The 17,734-nt window shown below is 41.4% G+C and overlaps 4 protein-coding genes across 4 annotated transcripts; 2 read left to right on the top strand and 2 right to left on the bottom strand.

Moving 5' to 3' along the window:
• LOC147907683 (uncharacterized) lies at positions 1-3,211 on the bottom strand. Its single transcript, XM_087411835.1, has 2 exons — positions 147-3,211; positions 1-77 (listed from the first exon to the last, which is right to left on the bottom strand). The coding sequence occupies exon 1, from the start codon at positions 2,672-2,674 to the stop codon at positions 329-331; it is 2,346 nt and encodes a 781-aa protein (XP_087267961.1). The 5' UTR covers positions 2,675-3,211; the 3' UTR covers positions 1-77; positions 147-328.
• A 45-nt stretch (positions 3,212-3,256) lies between these two features.
• Positions 3,257-5,465, bottom strand: LOC147907682 (matrix metalloproteinase-14-like). The gene is made up of 2 exons (XM_087411852.1): positions 3,403-5,465; positions 3,257-3,333 (listed from the first exon to the last, which is right to left on the bottom strand). The coding sequence occupies exon 1, from the start codon at positions 5,411-5,413 to the stop codon at positions 4,295-4,297; it is 1,119 nt and encodes a 372-aa protein (XP_087267978.1). The 5' UTR covers positions 5,414-5,465; the 3' UTR covers positions 3,257-3,333; positions 3,403-4,294.
• A 3,527-nt stretch (positions 5,466-8,992) lies between these two features.
• Positions 8,993-12,379, top strand: LOC147907681 (uncharacterized). The gene has a single exon (XM_087411859.1). It carries the CDS (start codon positions 9,738-9,740, stop codon positions 10,899-10,901), a length of 1,164 nt encoding a protein of 387 aa, XP_087267985.1. The 5' UTR covers positions 8,993-9,737; the 3' UTR covers positions 10,902-12,379.
• A 2,057-nt stretch (positions 12,380-14,436) lies between these two features.
• LOC147907680 (uncharacterized) lies at positions 14,437-17,734 on the top strand. The gene is made up of 2 exons (XM_087411986.1): positions 14,437-16,645; positions 16,725-17,734. The coding sequence occupies exons 1-2, from the start codon at positions 14,437-14,439 to the stop codon at positions 17,732-17,734; spliced, it is 3,219 nt and encodes a 1,072-aa protein (XP_087268112.1).

Here is a 17,734-nt window from a genome sequence, read left to right as displayed (position 1 = left end):
CAAATAATTCTTTCCTCTTTCGGTGTAATACGCTGTGAGTCATTTTTATCAAGAATTAACAAAGTCATAAGAAAGTTCTGGAAAAGTAACCGTATACAAAAATAATTAATATTAATCATATAAAAATTAAAAATATGATGATATACCTTAGTAAATCTGTTAAAAGTCCCATAATACACAACGAGAAAAAAATGTAAAATGTGGTCCATTTTGTGGTACAGTAAAATAGTCTTTTTAATTTAATAGGTTATTAAAGCAAATTCGCAAAAGTAACGAGCATCTGACTTAAACGATGTCACACAACGAAATGTCAAACAGAAAAACATTATCAATAAACGGAAAAAGGAAAAATAGGAGGAAAAGGACAGAAGATGTTAGAAAGGAGAAAGTGAATGTCAGAATACAAATCCGGCAAAGACTCCGTGTCATTTTGTCTATTAATCCCATGCTTCTGTTTTTTAATATGAACCATTTCTGATATCAACCTTTTGTTGTATGAAGGCTCTATATCCAATATTTCTACTTTATCCCATTTAAAGTTATGATTCTCCACCATACGATGGTTGGAAATCACTGATGGAGATTTTGAACTTATATTGATATCAGAAACATGTTCATGCAATCTGGTCTTTAATTGTCTTTTAGTTTGGCCAACATAACTGGCATCACAATCATCACAGGATATTCTATAAACCACATTTTGACTCTGAACGTGTTCCAAATCATCCTTTCCTCTCCTTATGAAACTTCTCAATGTGTTAGGAATAGTAAAAGCCAATTTACAATTAAGCATATTAACAACAGGTATAAATCTTTCGGATATCGTATTAACATGTGGAATCGTAAAGAACCTTCCCCCACTGTCATCCTTATTCTTATTTAAATTGTTAAACTTGTTAATGTGATATTTTATTCTATTATGAATGGTCGAAAAAATAAAACTTAATGGATATCCATTCTGTAAAAAAACCTTAATAGCGTTAATCAAATTATTTTGTTGGAATTTCGGATGACACAAACAAAATATCTTATCCACGACCCCATAAATCACACCTCTTTTATGACAGAGCGGGTGGTGTGAATGGAAATTAAGAAATCTGCCGGAAAAGGTTGCTTTACGGTAAATATCAAAAATGAGATTCCGTTCATCGATAATTATCATCGTATCTAAATAACTTATTCTTCCATCACCTATCTCCATGGTGAACTGTAATCTAGTATGTAATGAATTGAAAACATCCAAAATATCATAAATACTTTCAGAAGGAGCGGCTAAGATAATATCATCGACGTATCGGTAGTAAAACAACAGACGACAAGGCAGCATTCCAATCGCCATCTTCTCGAAATCCTGCATAACAATACTTGCAACAACCGGTGACAAAGGTGAACCCATGGGGGTCCCAAAAATCTGTTTATATATTTTTTTATTAAAAATGAAAAAAGTCGAATTCAGAACCATACGAAAGGCTATCAGAAACTCGTCCAAAGGAATCTTAGTTTTCTTAGATACAGCATCCCACCTCACAACCACACTATCAGATGCCAAATCTATAGGTATGTTAGTGAAAAGGGATACTACATCCAAGGAAACCAAAACGGAATCTGATTCCAGTTTAACATTTTTAAGTTTCTTGATCAAATCATAGCTGTTTTTTATGTGACTGGGCGTCTCCGGTAAAGAGTCTGCAATAATGCCATGCAAGAATGATGCCAAATTATAAAACGGGCTATTTACCGATGAGACAATAACTCTCAAGGGATGGTTTTGTTTATGTATCTTAGTAACACCATAAGTCCTAGGAATGACCCCATCAGTCGTCCGCAACCTCCGATACGTCAAATCATCTATTACTCCCTTACCTTTCCACCTACCAAGCAAATTACGTAACTCACCCGCAAGTTTCTTAGTAGGATCTTTCGTTATTAATTTATAAGTATTCTTATCCGAAAGCATCGATTCCATCTTGGATATGTACTCAAATTTATTCTGAGCAACGGTGACATTCCCCTTATCAGCTTTTGAAATTAAAATCTCGGGATGATCTTTTACAAATCGTTTAGTTGTTCTTACCCAATCGCACAACAACTTGTCATTCAAGTCGTTCTTAGGAAAATCATTCCGAAATTTATCAATAATTAAAACACTATTATTCCTAACGAAGTTAATTAAATTCTTCTGACGGCCAACAATATTATTCTCAATATTTTTAATAAATTCTATCAATGTTCTATCTAAATTGTGTTTGTTAATAGGAAGACCAAAGCCTTCCCCCAACTGAAGCAAACATTGGACCTCTAAAGGAATGTCAACATTGCTCAAATTCAGAAACCATTTATCATTTAAAACATCAAGAGGAGCCGCATCTCCAAACAATTCTACCGAAATGTGAATCTTTTCTACATTTTGTACATCAGTGCAATTATTAACCTTGTTAGGTGTAATTTTATTAAGCAATTCATTGTTCGAAGCACAACAGTAAGATATCGGCTTAATATTTGCTTTTTTATCTTTTAAATCTTTTCCTTTCAACCATAAAATCTTCTTGTCAATTTTTCTTGTATGTTGAAGAAAGTAAAAATTATTAGTGTTATCTAGATATTTGAAAAACTCACAAACCATGGAGAACGGTAAAACCTGGTAAATTTTAATGGAAAAATCAACGATGCTCATTCTAATAAAATGCAAATGTGTGTAAGAATCCTTCAATTCCAATTGCAAAATTGCTTTCACATTGTTGAACTGAATTTTTTGAAGTCTTCTGTAAGAATGACTATTAAACAAATTTAAATTTCTGATATTAGTATATCTTTTAAGATGTGGCGGAACTAAATTATGATTAATACATGATTTCAAGAATCTAATGCGAGTTCTAATATTAACGCTATATTTAATCAGGTTACAAAATTCTTTCAAAAATTGACAAGCATCAAAGCCATATTCATATCGGATATAAGCAAAAGAGAAATTAAAATATTTATGAAAATTTCGCCCGCGTAAATAAAATTAAAAGTAATATAAAAGGCTCTGTAGTAATAAGCAAAAGGTAGTATAAAAGAAGGGCAACGAGCCAATGACGCAAATAAAAAATTATAATTCAGCTAAGAAAACTTAATACAAAAACAATTAAAATACAATAAAATGAAACAAACGTTTCAACTCCAATTGAGTCATTTTCAATGCCATCATACAATAATATAAATGTCGTTCTAAATTGAAAATTAATACATAATCTTACAATATTCTTAAAATTAACAAATAATTCTTTCCTCTTTCGGTGTAATACGCTGTGAGTCATTTTTATCAAGAATTAACAAAGTCATAAGAAAGTTCTGGAAAAGTAACCGTATACAAAAATAATTAATATTAATCATATAAAAATTAAAAATATGATGATATACCTTAGTAAATCTGTTAAAAGTCCCATAATACACAACGAGAAAAAAATGTAAAATGTGGTCCATTTTGTGGTACAGTAAAATAGTCTTTTTAATTTAATAGGTTATTAAAGCAAATTCGCAAAAGTAACGAGCATCTGACTTAAACGATGTCACACAACGAAATGTCAAACAGAAAAACATTATCAATAAACGGAAAAAGGAAAAATAGGAGGAAAAGGACAGAAGATGTTAGAAAGGAGAAAGTGAATGTCAGAATACAAATCCGGCAAAGACTCCGTGTCATTTTGTCTATTAATCCCATGCTTCTGTTTTTTAATATGAACCATTTCTGATATCAACCTTTTGTTGTATGAAGGCTCTATATCCAATATTTCTACTTTATCCCATTTAAAGTTATGATTCTCCACCATACGATGGTTGGAAATCACTGATGGAGATTTTGAACTTATATTGATATCAGAAACATGTTCATGCAATCTGGTCTTTAATTGTCTTTTAGTTTGGCCAACATAACTGGCATCACAATCATCACAGGATATTCTATAAACCACATTTTGACTCTGAACGTGTTCCAAATCATCCTTTCCTCTCCTTATGAAACTTCTCATTACCATTGATATATCGGAAGGCCAAGGTCGGAGCTGGTGGTATTCCTGGGAATACCGCTTGTAACGGTTGAAACGAGCGAACAGTCATACTACATTCGTCTATCTGCGCCACGTCATTACCATTGAAAATCGCGTAGGTTTGTCCTCTGTTAGTATTTACTACGGTATCGATGAAAGTGTTCGGGGGAAATCCTAGACTCGAGATACGTTTTGGCCAACCTTCTTTCAATTTGAAACTGGGGTACTCGATCATATAGACAATATTATTTATAAACAGTACTAGTTCACCCGAAGGTCTTTGATACGCGGCTGATAAGGAGAAATTCTTCGGAAGGAAATCCATGTAGCTGTTTAGTATGTATGGTCCATCGTATTTTGTATCGTCTATATTTCGACCATACATAACGTTGGTACGTGACGAATATTCGATGATGCAATACCAATATCGTATCTACATATTGTAAACTACAGAGATCTATGTTGTCGGGTTTATTTGTTGTAATTTCGGTACTTGGTGGTGTTGTTGTTGACATTGGTGATGGTTGTGTAGTTGCCGGTTTTGAATTTTTATCTCCATAGAGTTGTTGAATGGCTAAAATATCCTCTATGTTGAGTCTAACGATTTTATCCTTATTCTTAGCAGTGGCATATGCGAACATTATGGAATCTTCATGTGAACTGTGTGTTAATCCTAATGCGTGTCCAATTTCATGCGTTAACGTATTAAGCAGATAATCCTTGTTACTAGCAGATTTTTCGGTTAGATATATATGCCATGATTCTGCAGCATCCACGTGTATTTCAGCGGTGTAATTAACAACATTTGAAGGATAGAACGCGTGAGCGAGTACTCCACCAGGTCCATCGAACGAGGAGGAGCAAATTTCCTCGTTACGTTTCCGATTAGCGTACGTGTGTGTGCCACTACGATAAGATATTAAGATGTCGGGATTTAACGTTTTGCGTTGAAACGTTAAAGACGAATTCGCTGCCCATAGCGAGAACACGAATGCGGTAGTTGTCAAGATGTGCACATCCGCTAAATGAAAGTTCCACGTGAGATGTGTTTTTGCCCATTTCCTCCTACCTGTATTATGTTCGTGATGCAAAATGTCCGGGAGACCACACCGTGGTTTACGTATTTGATACAACGTATAGTTATTTAATGTACCATCACCCAGTATTTGATAATATTCTTGAAATAACGAAATCGCCTGTTTAAGTTCTTCCTCTTCAAATGATAATTGTGTGTTGTTTTCACTCTTACGCAAGTAGCCGTACTTTTGTAGATACAGAATTGTTTCAGTATCTATACCTTGACGATTTGTCGCTATCGTTGACGCTGTTCTCGTAGTAAGTGTAACGAAGACGACGACGACGACGATGACGAACGCGGGGGACATCGCAATGTGGCACAAGTATACGACACGCAGTAGGAAAATAAAAAAAAATCGATGTGTACTCGAACACTTTGTCAGCGGTAATGAATCGCGTTCCGTGATTTTTTTATATATACGACACGACGAAATGCTTCGTCAATAATAATGAATCGCGTCTCGTACTCTTTCATGTGTTTGTTTTTACATACGTTTTGTTTTATAATACGACAGCATGTGACTTTTTGATGAAGAAGGAAAACGCTTGAAAAAAATATTATACGATTTTGCGAATAACATTAGTCAATGGATTATACTCTATCACCCTGTCATGAATAATGAGACAATAAGCTGTGGTGTTCAATGGAATATTTTCCTTACACTCGAATTCAATACGAATATCCACAGTAGCGCTTTTTATTGATTCGTTTTGACGAGAACAATCGATCACTACGAATGGGCCGTGTAAAAGAAATTCCCCGATAGATAACATGGCGTCGCGATTGTCGTTACCGTAGTATGTTTTTTGAAATTTTACATACATATCGTAGAGTACAGCATATTTTTTGCGGTCGAAATCTAAATTCATATCGTCGTAAGGATAAAAATCAGAATTTAAAAAAAGTTTCACATTAGTGAGATTACACACGTCGAATTGCGAAACATTTTGCGACGGTTCGTTTTTTTTCCCGGTTTGAAGCGCAAAAATTACGTATCGCGGTTTTTCCAATTGCGATGTTGTTTTAACAGCCCACGAATGCTTCGTTGTACTTTGAAGCAAAGGAAATTCGTACAGGTCCCACGACCGGAAACACATGCTGAGATATCGTCCACCTTCCAGCGTTCGCAAAAGTGATAATTTATTGACATCGTTTAGCACTACATGTGGCATTTTCCATTGTATCTTCGATAGCGTGATTTTAGGTTCCGCCGATGCCTGCGCCACGACGCAATTGTTATCGTTACGCGCACGTATCAGGATAAGTTCGTGTCGTGCGTTTATCACTATGCGTTTGTAATCCTCGCAAAATCCTAGGAGTGTATTGAGCGGTACGCAAAAGTTGAAATCATCGGTCACCGATGTTCGAAAGAAGTGCATTGTGACGTCCCATCCTGCATTTTCTAACGTTATACTCTTGCTGGTGGTTAACGATACGAAATTTTTTATCGTACTGATAACACCAACGTTTCTACATCTATCGATTTCCACACCGTCTATCTCGTATCGAATCTCATCGAACATGAATGCGACGCAATTGTTCGACAGTTTTGGTTGTTCGGATTTGTCTCCAGGTGGTTTCTTCGCTGAAAATTTTCCCTCGACGTAAAACTCTCACACGGTAACGTGTACAGATCTTGGTGTTGTATAGGTATTCGTATTTCATCGCTGTATCCGAACGTGGTGTTAGCGTATGGGTTGTAAGTGTGAGTCTCGATCTTAACGATACGGTCGTCGAAGATGGGTTCACTTCCTATATGTAGAATATCGCGACTCATTTCTCACGACGAATCCCAGAGATCGTAGAAATGCGACGTTCGCAGCGTTCAATCTGTCCTCCGTTCCTTTCCGCTTTCCTTCAACGTATCGATCGGTGAGCAATGATAATTGCGACGTCTGCGGTATGATTGTCGCCGTAGATGTATTCTTACAATCGTGCGACTCGTTCAGAACGAGCATCTTTTGTTCGTGAGCATATTTTTATCGTTTACGTCGTATATGAAGTCGAATCGATATCGCCTCTCCACGAAGGTTTATTAACTGTCCGTTTTGATCCACTATACGTATCGTTATATCGGTAACGTTTCTCGTGACGACTGGGAGATAAATGACGTGTGTAGGAGTATCAGACAATTTATATCCAGGTGGAACGTTCATCGCGAATTCGTGTATCGTATGCGCTGGTTTATCGTTGTTGTACGCACCCGAAGTAATGTTGCATTCTACACGAATTACAGTTACATTTATAATGTTTACAGGTTTGTCAGACGCGTACCACTTGTTCGGTTGTATTACGCGAGAGTTCGAATAACCTAATAGCGAACCGATGTTATTCGGTTTCGTAAAATTTATCCGGTACGCACATTTGATCTCGCTTCTCATAGTATTCTCATTGGCTCGAAGATTCAGTATCTCTTCTGTATGAATACTATCGTTGCCATCGTTGTCGTCGAATATGTACGCGTAGTCGTTATCATTATCTTTGTTGTCAGACGTTCGTCGTAGTATGTGACGGATAGCAGCTCTCAGATACTTGTTTATAGCACTCAATTCGTACGATCCTTCGGGAATCGTGATTATTTTGTCGTCGGTATCGAAGTAGAAGTTATTATTCGTGGAAGTAACATTCGGTATCGCGTTGTACGTTTCGAAATTCGTAAGACCCAATTCGTATTCGCCATTACTTAAATCCAACGCAGGAAAGTAATTCGCCGTGAGAATACTGGTTGTTCCAGTTAACGTGAGAGTCCACGACATGACGTAATCGAAGATACCATTCAGACATTTCCGAAAATAGATATTACTGGAGACCCTGTTGGATACGCATTGCGTTTCGTAGAGGGTAAGCGTCACAAACAAATTCGAAATGAAGAACGCATCGAACGGCACTATAAACTGCGTGCGAAATGATACGGAAGCGGTTATGTAGATGCTCTAAGTATCTTCCGATGTTTTTTTTTAGTAACTATCTTTTACATTACTCCATAGATTTGTACGAATTACGTGACAGTGGGCTTGAACCGTCATAGTCGAGGGCTGCGAACGCTACAACTCTGCTCCTCGCGCTCACCGATTCAAGACCGAGGCACCAACATTGGTAAAATCGGTACGAAACCATCGGTTACTATTTCGGAAGTAGTCTGACTTTCGTGTTTCCATTTTGACAACCTTCTAAATTTCGATTTTTAGGATGCTGCCAATTCAGCAGTGATCGGCAGCTTCCACAAAGAAATCACTCGACTATACTTGGATGCTTTTAACGACTGAGACGTCGTCGCGCGTTTCGATCGCGAGATACTTCCGAATGGAAAAAGTCGAACTGTGTCGCGACACCGCGTCAATCGACAGTAACTCTAACAATCCACGCGGTTTATCCGAGACGATACCGGGACCACAAAATGATAACGCAAAGGGTATGTACTAAACGGAAGCGGTTATTAGCGTTACGAATAAACTACAGTACAAGGGACATTCAATCTTGATACGCACGGGATTATATCGATGCACGCATTGCACAAAATATGTTCGAAAGTGTGAGCGAGACTAACTGTGGGTTACGTGTAACGCCGATGATATGCTATGTCACGAGGACTGAGCGTTCACTCAGGATACTTTTTAAAGTCAGCGTATCGATCAAAGTAATACCCGTTTCAGAAAGTTCTGATGAAGATCACGTCAAATCGTAAGTACGGATTGCAAATCGTCTGCCGAAATACGGAGAATCACGTACCGTAGTAGAGAAACATTTTGCGATAAAAAGCGAGAACGCGGTTACATGATAAAACTGGCGCATAGCGATGCCAGCGGGGAATATAAAGGTTAGACGAAAAAACCGATCGACGTACTCGCGCAGCGCGTTACACAAGTAAATGTGATTTGTACGGCAATCACGGTCGATAGGAGTCTCGACCGCAAGACGCGATTCACGTCCGATGAAACGGTTGGAGAAATTCGTAGACACGGCCCTTTACTACCGAATACAATTCGTTGCATCATTTGCGGACCATCTAATTGTGGTAAAACAAACGCTTTGATAAGTTTAATAGAAAGTCCACATGGTGTACGTTTCGAAAACGTATACGTGTATTCGAAATCTCTCTTTCAACCGAAATATCGATATTTGGAAGAATTACTCGAATCGATAAATGGTATCGGTTACCACGCTTTTCCAACAATCGCGACGTCATACCACCGAAGGAGGCACTTCCCAATTCAATATTTGTATTCGATGATGTGGCTTGCGATAATCAGAATACTATTAGAGAATATTTTTCTATGGGTCGACATACGAACATTGATTGTTTTTATCTCTGTCAGACGTATGCAAAAATACCGAAACATCTGATACGCGATAATGCAAATTTTTTAATACTATTCAAACAAGACGGTACCAATTTAAAACATATTTATAACGATCACGTGAACACCGATATATCGTATGAAAATTTTTGCACGTTGTGCCATTTATGTTGGCAACACAAATACGGTTTTATGGTAATAGACAAAGATAGCGCGTTACGCAACGGTAGATATAGAAGAGGATTTAACGATTTCGCTGTAGTGTAAAAAATCATTTGTAGTGTTTTTTTTTGTAAAAAAAAGTGAGCAGTACCTCTTTGACATTACGATAAGATGGTCAGAACGAAAAGTATCTCTGAACGGGAAAAAACAGCAAAACTGATCGCGAAGACTCGCGCGTCAATTCGTAAGAAACATCGAGCATTGAAGACTGGCATAATGGAGAATGAGATCGTTTTGGAGAAACAATTAAAACCTATTGTCGAACCGTTGAAACAAATTGCTGGAAACACTGAACGTGGAGGTAAACCATTTGACAGTAAGTTTACGGAGAGTAAGCAAAAGAATAAACGTGAGTACAGCGATGATGAGGATAATAATAACAACGACGACGACGAGGACGACGATGATGATGATGCGATTCCAACACAAAATACTCCCCAACGTCTTCCATGGAACAAACAAATAAATAAAAAGAAACGATCAAACGTTATGTTTGATTCATCCATAATTCATTCGACACCAATAGAATCACAACAACAACAACAACAACAACAGGTAACTCCATTTAACTTGCGGGACGAAGAAATTTTTAAAACCGATGATGATCCGTCGTCGCTCGAAACGTCTGTCAGACAGGTGTTGAACACACCTCAAGGTCGTCAGAGATTGCAAAGTCAATTAGGACCGTTAGGACAAATATACGTAAATACTCCTTTAACTGGTGATTCAAGAAACGAAATCGATCTTGTCTACGGTGTTTATTTTGATGAAAACGGTACGATGTTAGGTAGTAAAAAATTTGATGTAGATACGGACGATACTATAATCATAGACGGGGTGAGGTACAAAGGTACACCAGGTCTATACGAGCTGATCTTCAAGAAAATTCCAAACGATGCTATCTATACAGAGAATGATAAACAAACATACAAACATATATTATTGATGACGAATGCTCACAGACGTGACAATGACGCCAGAATGCCTATTAAGAGTAACAAAGGACACAAATATAAAAACATTATCGCTCCACTCTTAGTAACTCATCGTAAGACCAGTGGCACTAGTATTGGTTCAGGTATAAAGACAAATATACCATCCGGTACGAAATTGACCAACAACGAAATAGATTACGTTTATTGGGACGACCCCAATGAGTTGGTGGATCGTCTTCAATTACTCGATGCTTCTCGTAGAGCGGGTAATAATGCTCACGACAACGAAATATTGTCAATAATCGAAGAACTTCGCGAAGCTGGGTTAATTATAAATTAAACTGCTATGACGAAAATCGTGACAGTGATCAAATTCGCGTGAACTCGATATGATGTCTGTGAATAAATTTGGTATGTCTATGAGGGGAAACGAAATCGAAAAATCACAATCGTCGATAGAATCTTTACGAAATTACGTGCACGACAATGGGCTTTGTCTGAATCCGGATCATTACGATGCGAAGGAACGGAAAATAGAACACGTAGCTGCGCCAGAATTCGACACCGATGTGGTAAACAAAAGTTACGTCGAGCGTACAATTCGAGATACGCGAAACGAGATCGAGAAATCATTTAGAACGATAAGGAGAGATGTACAGGAAGCGCATAGCGATGTGGAGAAGGTGCGTGGAAAAGAATGTGACGAGAATGTCTGACGAGATTCAGCATTTGAATCGAGATATAACGATACGAATGAAAAATGTAGTGACCAACGAGACATTGGAGAAATCGTTTAAAACGACTGGGAGAGATACGATCGTGCGCGCGCTTTAGAATACGCAGAAAGATATCTCGAACGATGTGGAAAAAGTACGAAACAATGTAGAGGAGGTCTCGAAAAGTGTAAACGCGCTATCGACGAGAATGTCTAACGAAATTCAGCGCGGTATACCTGACCTACATCACAACAAATATATAAAACGGTGACAGAAGAGATGTTAAAGACTAACGAGATTCAACGAGGTGTAATTGATATGCGTCAACGAATAAATAATACAGTGACGAAGGAGACGTTAGAGAAATCGTTGAAAACGACAGGGAGAGATACTATCGTGCACGCGCTTCAGGATATGCAGAAAGATATGTCGAACGATGTGAAAAAAGTACGAGACAACGTGGAGGAAGTCTTGAAAGGTGTAAACGCGCTATCGACAAGAGTGTCTGATGAGATTCATCGAGGTGTAACTGATCTGCATCAACGAATAAATAACATAGTAACGAAAGAGACGTTAGAGAAAAATGCGATACTCGCGTTTCAGAAAGTGTCTGATGAGAGTCAGCGTCTAAATCGAAATGTAACGGATCTGCGTCAACAAGCGAATGACACGAAGGATACGCTAGTGAGAATATTTAAAAACGACAGGGAGAGAGATGCGATCGTACTCGCGCTTCAGAAAGTGTCTGATGAGAGTCAGCGTCTAAATCGAAATGTAACGGATCTGCGTCAACTAGCGAATGACACGAAGGAGACACTAGAGAGAGCGTTTAAAAACGACAAAGAAGGAGATACGATCGTACTCGCGCTTCAGAAAGTATCTAACGATATACAGATACTGCATCGCGGTGTAGGTGATTTGCGTCGAATATGTTAAAGAAAGTGCGTAATGAGAACGAGATTCGGCATCTGAATCGAGGGTACCTGTTTTAAAAGATACGCGCGAGGCTCGTTTCTTGTCACAATAAAAGAGAGAGAGAAAAATAGATGAGTGTCGAGAAACAAAAACTCGTGAAAGAACTCCACGCGCCCGCGCGAAGAAATTTTCCACGTCGTCGCGTCGTAGTGCACAACCGCGATGATTTGTGGCAAGCCGACGTAGTCGAGATGCGTCCCTCAAGACGCGCGATTCAATAAAGGTTATAATTACATTTTAACCGTTATCGATGTTTTGAGTAAATACGCATGGGCTCTACCGCTCAAGAGCAAGAACGGAAGCGACGTAGCCGCAGCGTTATCTAAAATATTTCGCGAGGACGAACGATACCCACGAAACCTGCAGACAGATCAAGGAAAGGAATTTTACAACACTACCGTGCAAAAAAAAATTGTGAAAAGATACAACATAAATCATTATTCGACGTATTCGGTGATGAAAGCGTCGATAGTGGAACGATTCAACCGTACACTCAAGAATAACATGTGGAAAACATTCACGTTAAACGGCTCGTACAAATGGATCGACGAGCTACCGCGTCTATTGTCAGATTATAATCATCGTAAACATCGAACTATTGGGATACGACCGATAGACGTAACCCCCATCGTTGCAAAACGACTCTTGTCGACGGTATACAGTCATGTAAAAATTGCCGCTCCAACGAGATTCAAGGTAGGCGATCCAGTACGTATTAGTAAATTCAAGACAATTTTTGAAAAGGGTTATACACCCAATTGGTCCACCGAGATTTTTCACATCATTAAAACACAACGTACGAATCCCGCAACGTATCTATTGAAAGATTATCAAGGAAAGCCGATAGCTGGTGGATTCTACGAACACGAATTGCAGCGAGTCTCTAATCCGGACGTTTATCTCGTGGAAAAAATACTACGCAAACGAGGAAACAAGGTGTACGTTAAATGGTTAGGAATGGACAATTCACATAATTCTTGGATAGATAAAACGAATGTATTGTAATTTTCTTTTTTATTTATTACAATAAAAAACTAAAAAAAACTACAGAGGTATTTTATAATGTCCCCAAGGTAGAGTAGCGACCGATTCGGGTACGACGTACCGCTTGTCATCGTACGGACTAAGAGCGAGCTTCAATTCAGACACTGTGTAAACTTCGTGCAACGTCGATCGTATGCACGACTGACGTCTCGACTGTACCGTCGCATCGTTCAAATATCGCACATAATCGTCGACAGTGATCGTTTTCGCGACTACCTTTTTCTTGATACCCTTTATTCTCTTTGTATCACTCTTTCCGATCACTCTCAATGCGTACATCTTCGCTCTGAGTCCTATGAATTCTGTCATGATCGCACCATTATTTTCATCTTTCATCAAACCGGGTATTTTATTGTTAGCTCGTGGCACATCATACGCATTTCTCTCAGGATAATCACTCGTGTCGAATCTCGCGATATCACGCTTAATGTTCTCGTACACATTCTTACATTCTAAAAGATAAATTAAGCTGTCCGTATCCGTGTACATAATCTTACATCTATCGCGATACAATGGTATCATGTATTCATAGTGAAATTCATACGTACGCAACTTAGATATCTCGAGAATGCACATACCTACGTATATCGGTTTATTTAATTTCACCTCGAGTTTGCGCAATTCAACAGCGATCAGATTTTCAGAAAAAACACTTCTACTGTGAAAATTCGCTATCATCGCTTCTGCACCGTGTCTCCCATCCCAACGCGAATTATAAGCCGAACGTCAACATGATCGCGTACGTTCTCCATCGTTTTTCCAAATACCGCATTATTCATTAATTTGTAAAGATTTTTCTCGAAATCGTTATTCGCGAGTATTCTAAATCTCGTATTAAGTTCAATATATCCGCGAAGCCATGGGAATTGTGCGAATTGTAATATTCGATGAATTTTTTTTACTTGTAATCCATGCTGAATACATTGTTGTAAATTGTGATAGTGCACGATATAGCGCTCCTTATCGTAAAGAGTGGCCAATAGTTTGTCATTCCGTTTTCCGGGAGATCGTTCGTGATTGGGGCAGAAATTTTTGGTCCTTCGAGCCGGATCTTCGCCGGCATCCGCAGTGTCGAGTGCATCGCGTTCAGTGCGCGTATTATCAAGAAAATAAGAGAGAAAAGAATTCGCGAGTGAAATCATGAGTGACGAAATAAACGTCTTGCTGAGCTCCCAGCGCCACATCCATGATCGCATGGCCAGGTCAACAACCAATTTGAAGAAATTGGGAACGGCCAACATCACCCACCACAATGTCGAATCCCGCTTGGCGCTTCTCGACCAGATGTGGGCGAAATTTGAGAAGCAACACGATCTTCTTCAAGTTCATTACAAGGACGCCTTCGATGAGAGTGAGTACAACACGTCTCAATTCGTTGATTCCGCCGAAAACACGTACGTGCAGCAGCGCGGCCTGCTGAGCGAGTACCTGGCAAAGCTCAAAGCTGAAAATTCGAGTACAGCTCCTCCAAGTGAATCGGGAACCGATTGTTCTACCAAGTCGGCGCTGCCGCGCTTAAAAATCCGATCGTTTGTGAGCAATTCCACGGACTTGCCAAACCATGACACGTTGCTGGACTTTATCACAAGGAGAACGCTAACTCTCAAAGCCGCCAAACCAAAATCGCTCAAGGTCTCCGACAACCCGTCGCGATCCGCCAAGTCGCATCACGTCAAGAAACACACCGAGTCTTTCCAATGCGTCCTATGCAAGGGTAAGCACCACGTGATGGTGTGTGAAGAATTCAAGAAAAAATCCGCGGCCGACCGCAAGGCCGTCGCCGAAACTCACAAGCTGTGCTTCAACTGTCTCGGCTCTCATAAATTCGCGAAGTGCCAGTCGACGAGGACGTGTTCCACGTGCAAGTCTCGTCGCCACTCAATGTTACACGACGCGTACGTTTCACCGAAACCTCACGAGGTCAGCTCACTGTCGGCGGTGCGCCGCGACAACGACCACAAGGCTACCTTGCTCGCAACTGCGCGAGTTTCCGTCGCTGAGCATCACGGCAATCGGCATACCGCACGCGTGCTCATCGACCAAGGTTCGGAAATTTCTTTGATTTCCGAGGCTCTGGTCCAGCGCCTACGCCTGCCACGCTCTCGATCCGCAATCGAAGTCATCGGCATCAGCGGCAAAAGCTCCGGGCCCAGCAGGGGAAAGGTGACGCTCAAGGTGACCTCGTTAACCACAGGGACCGACTTCAAAGTCGGAGCCTTTATTCCGCCACGTCTTTCGCTTTACCAAGGCTCTCACGCAAGGATCAGAATGGAGTGGCCTCACTTAAAGGGGCTCCAATTGGCTGATCCAGACTACGCAGCGAACGACTCTATTGAGCTACTTTTTGGAGCGGAAGTATGCTCGATCATTCTCCAGGATGGTCTTCGAAAAGGTGGCCCTCAAGCGCCTATCGCTCAAAAGACGCTGCTCGGCTGGATCCTATCAGGAGGTTGCGACCAAGTAACCAACTCAGCACAGCGCCACTCGCTTCAGTGCACCGCAGATCATGAGCTAGCCGAACTTGTGCACCGTTTCTCGGAGCAGGAACGAGAGGTACCCGCTCCCGTCTCACTCACGCCAAAAGAGCAGCAATGTGAAGACATTTTCGCGCTGCAGCACCAACGCACTGCCGAAGGAAGATACATAGTGCGACTACCTTTTGCATCTCCGCCGACGACGCTGGTTGAGACGCGAAGATCTGCTGAACGACTCTTAATCGTCATGGAGCGACGCTGTGAGAGAGACGTACGATTCGACGATCTCTACCGCGCCTCCCTGAATGAATACGAGGACCAAGGTCACATGGAATTGGCGCAAGAACTTTCGAATTCTGGCGAAGATCGGTGCTACCTTCCACATCACGGCGTCCTTCGAGAATCCAGTACCACTACGAAGCTCAGGGTCGTCTTCAACGGATCGCAGCGTACAAGGTCCGGTGAGTCTCTCAATACTCATCTGCTAGTTGGGGCTAACTTGCTGCCACCCCTCGCGAACGTACTTCTGCGGTGGCGGTGGCATCGGTACGCGCTAGTGGCCGATATCGAAAAGATGTATCGGCAGATTCTTGTTCATCCCGACGATCAAAGGCATCAATGTATCCTTTGGCGACACAGCGTTGATGAGCCTATACGCGAGTTCACATTGAAAACCGTCACTTACGGTCTCGCTTGCGCGCCATTTCTCGCCATTCGCACTCTGTGTCAACTCGCCGATGACGACGGATCGCGTTTCCCTCGAGGCGCAGATGCGTTACGACACGACTGCTACGTCGACGATGTCGTAACCGGAGCGCATAACAAAGACGATGCTATCGCTCTCCAAGTCGAGCTACGCAATCTCTGCATGGCGGGCGGGTTCTCTCTCCGAAAGTGGGTCGCCAACTATCAGGAACTTCTTCGCGACATTCCACCCGAGTACTGCCTCACTAGAGACTCGCGGTCGTGGGAACAAGAGAACCACTCAACGCTGGGATTGCGCTGGTATCCAACCAGGGACGAATTCGCCTTCTCTGTTCTTCCTCGCACTGTCGTCGCGTTTACCAAGAGAAGTCTGCTGTCGGAGACCGCTCGACTCTTCGACCCGCTCGGCTGGCTCCAGTAACCATAGTAGAATTCAAGCAAAAATTCTAATTCAATCGGCCTGGCTGCAACAGCTAGATTGGGGCGCACCATTGCCGTCAACCATCACTGGAAAGTGGAAGCGGCTCTGGGAAGAACTTCCACTGCTTGAGACGCTCAGAGTCGGCCGCTGGCTCGGCACCGGCGACACGAGCTCTCAGCTTGAATTACACGGCTTCGCAGACGCGTCCGAAAGAGGTTACGCCGCTGTGGTGTACCTCCGCATCACCGCAAACAACCAAACAAAGACTCGATTATTGACAGCCAAAAGCAAGGTCGTGCCGATCAAACTTGTTTCTCTCCCGCGACTCGAACTCTGCGCCGCCACCTTACTTTCAAGTGTACTCGTGCACACGCGCTCTGTGCTAAACTTAGCTGCAACGCTAGTGATCTTGTGGTCAGACTTCAAGGTCACGCTCCACTGGATTCGAGGTCACGCCTCTCGCTGGAAAACTTACGTGGTCAACAGAGTATCACGAATCCAGCAGCAACTTCCGGAGGCTCAATGGCGTCACGTCCCGGGCAAGGACAACCCTGCCGACTGTGCCTCCCGGGGACTGACACCACGCGAGCTCCTCAGCCATCCCTTGTGGTGGACGGGTCCCGCATGGTTATGCGGGAATCCGACGCAATGGCCAAGCATCGATCTGGAGCCGATCAAGGACGTACCGGAGCAACGGGCCACCACACTCGCGGCCGTCATTAGGAGCAACCACGAGCCGGAAGAACTCCTCAGGTTATCTTCATTACACAAATTGCTGAGAGTGACTTCCTGGTGCTTGCGTTGGCGTCACCGCAGTCGCTCAATCTGTGGACAATGA

Source organism: Acromyrmex echinatior, chromosome 12 (genome assembly GCF_024713525.1).
Source record: "Acromyrmex echinatior isolate Ae372 chromosome 12, ASM2471352v2, whole genome shotgun sequence".
Lineage (NCBI taxonomy): Eukaryota > Metazoa > Arthropoda > Insecta > Hymenoptera > Formicidae > Acromyrmex > Acromyrmex echinatior.
Note: the sequence above shows the minus strand (reverse complement) of the source record. Positions and strands in the feature narration are given on the sequence as shown.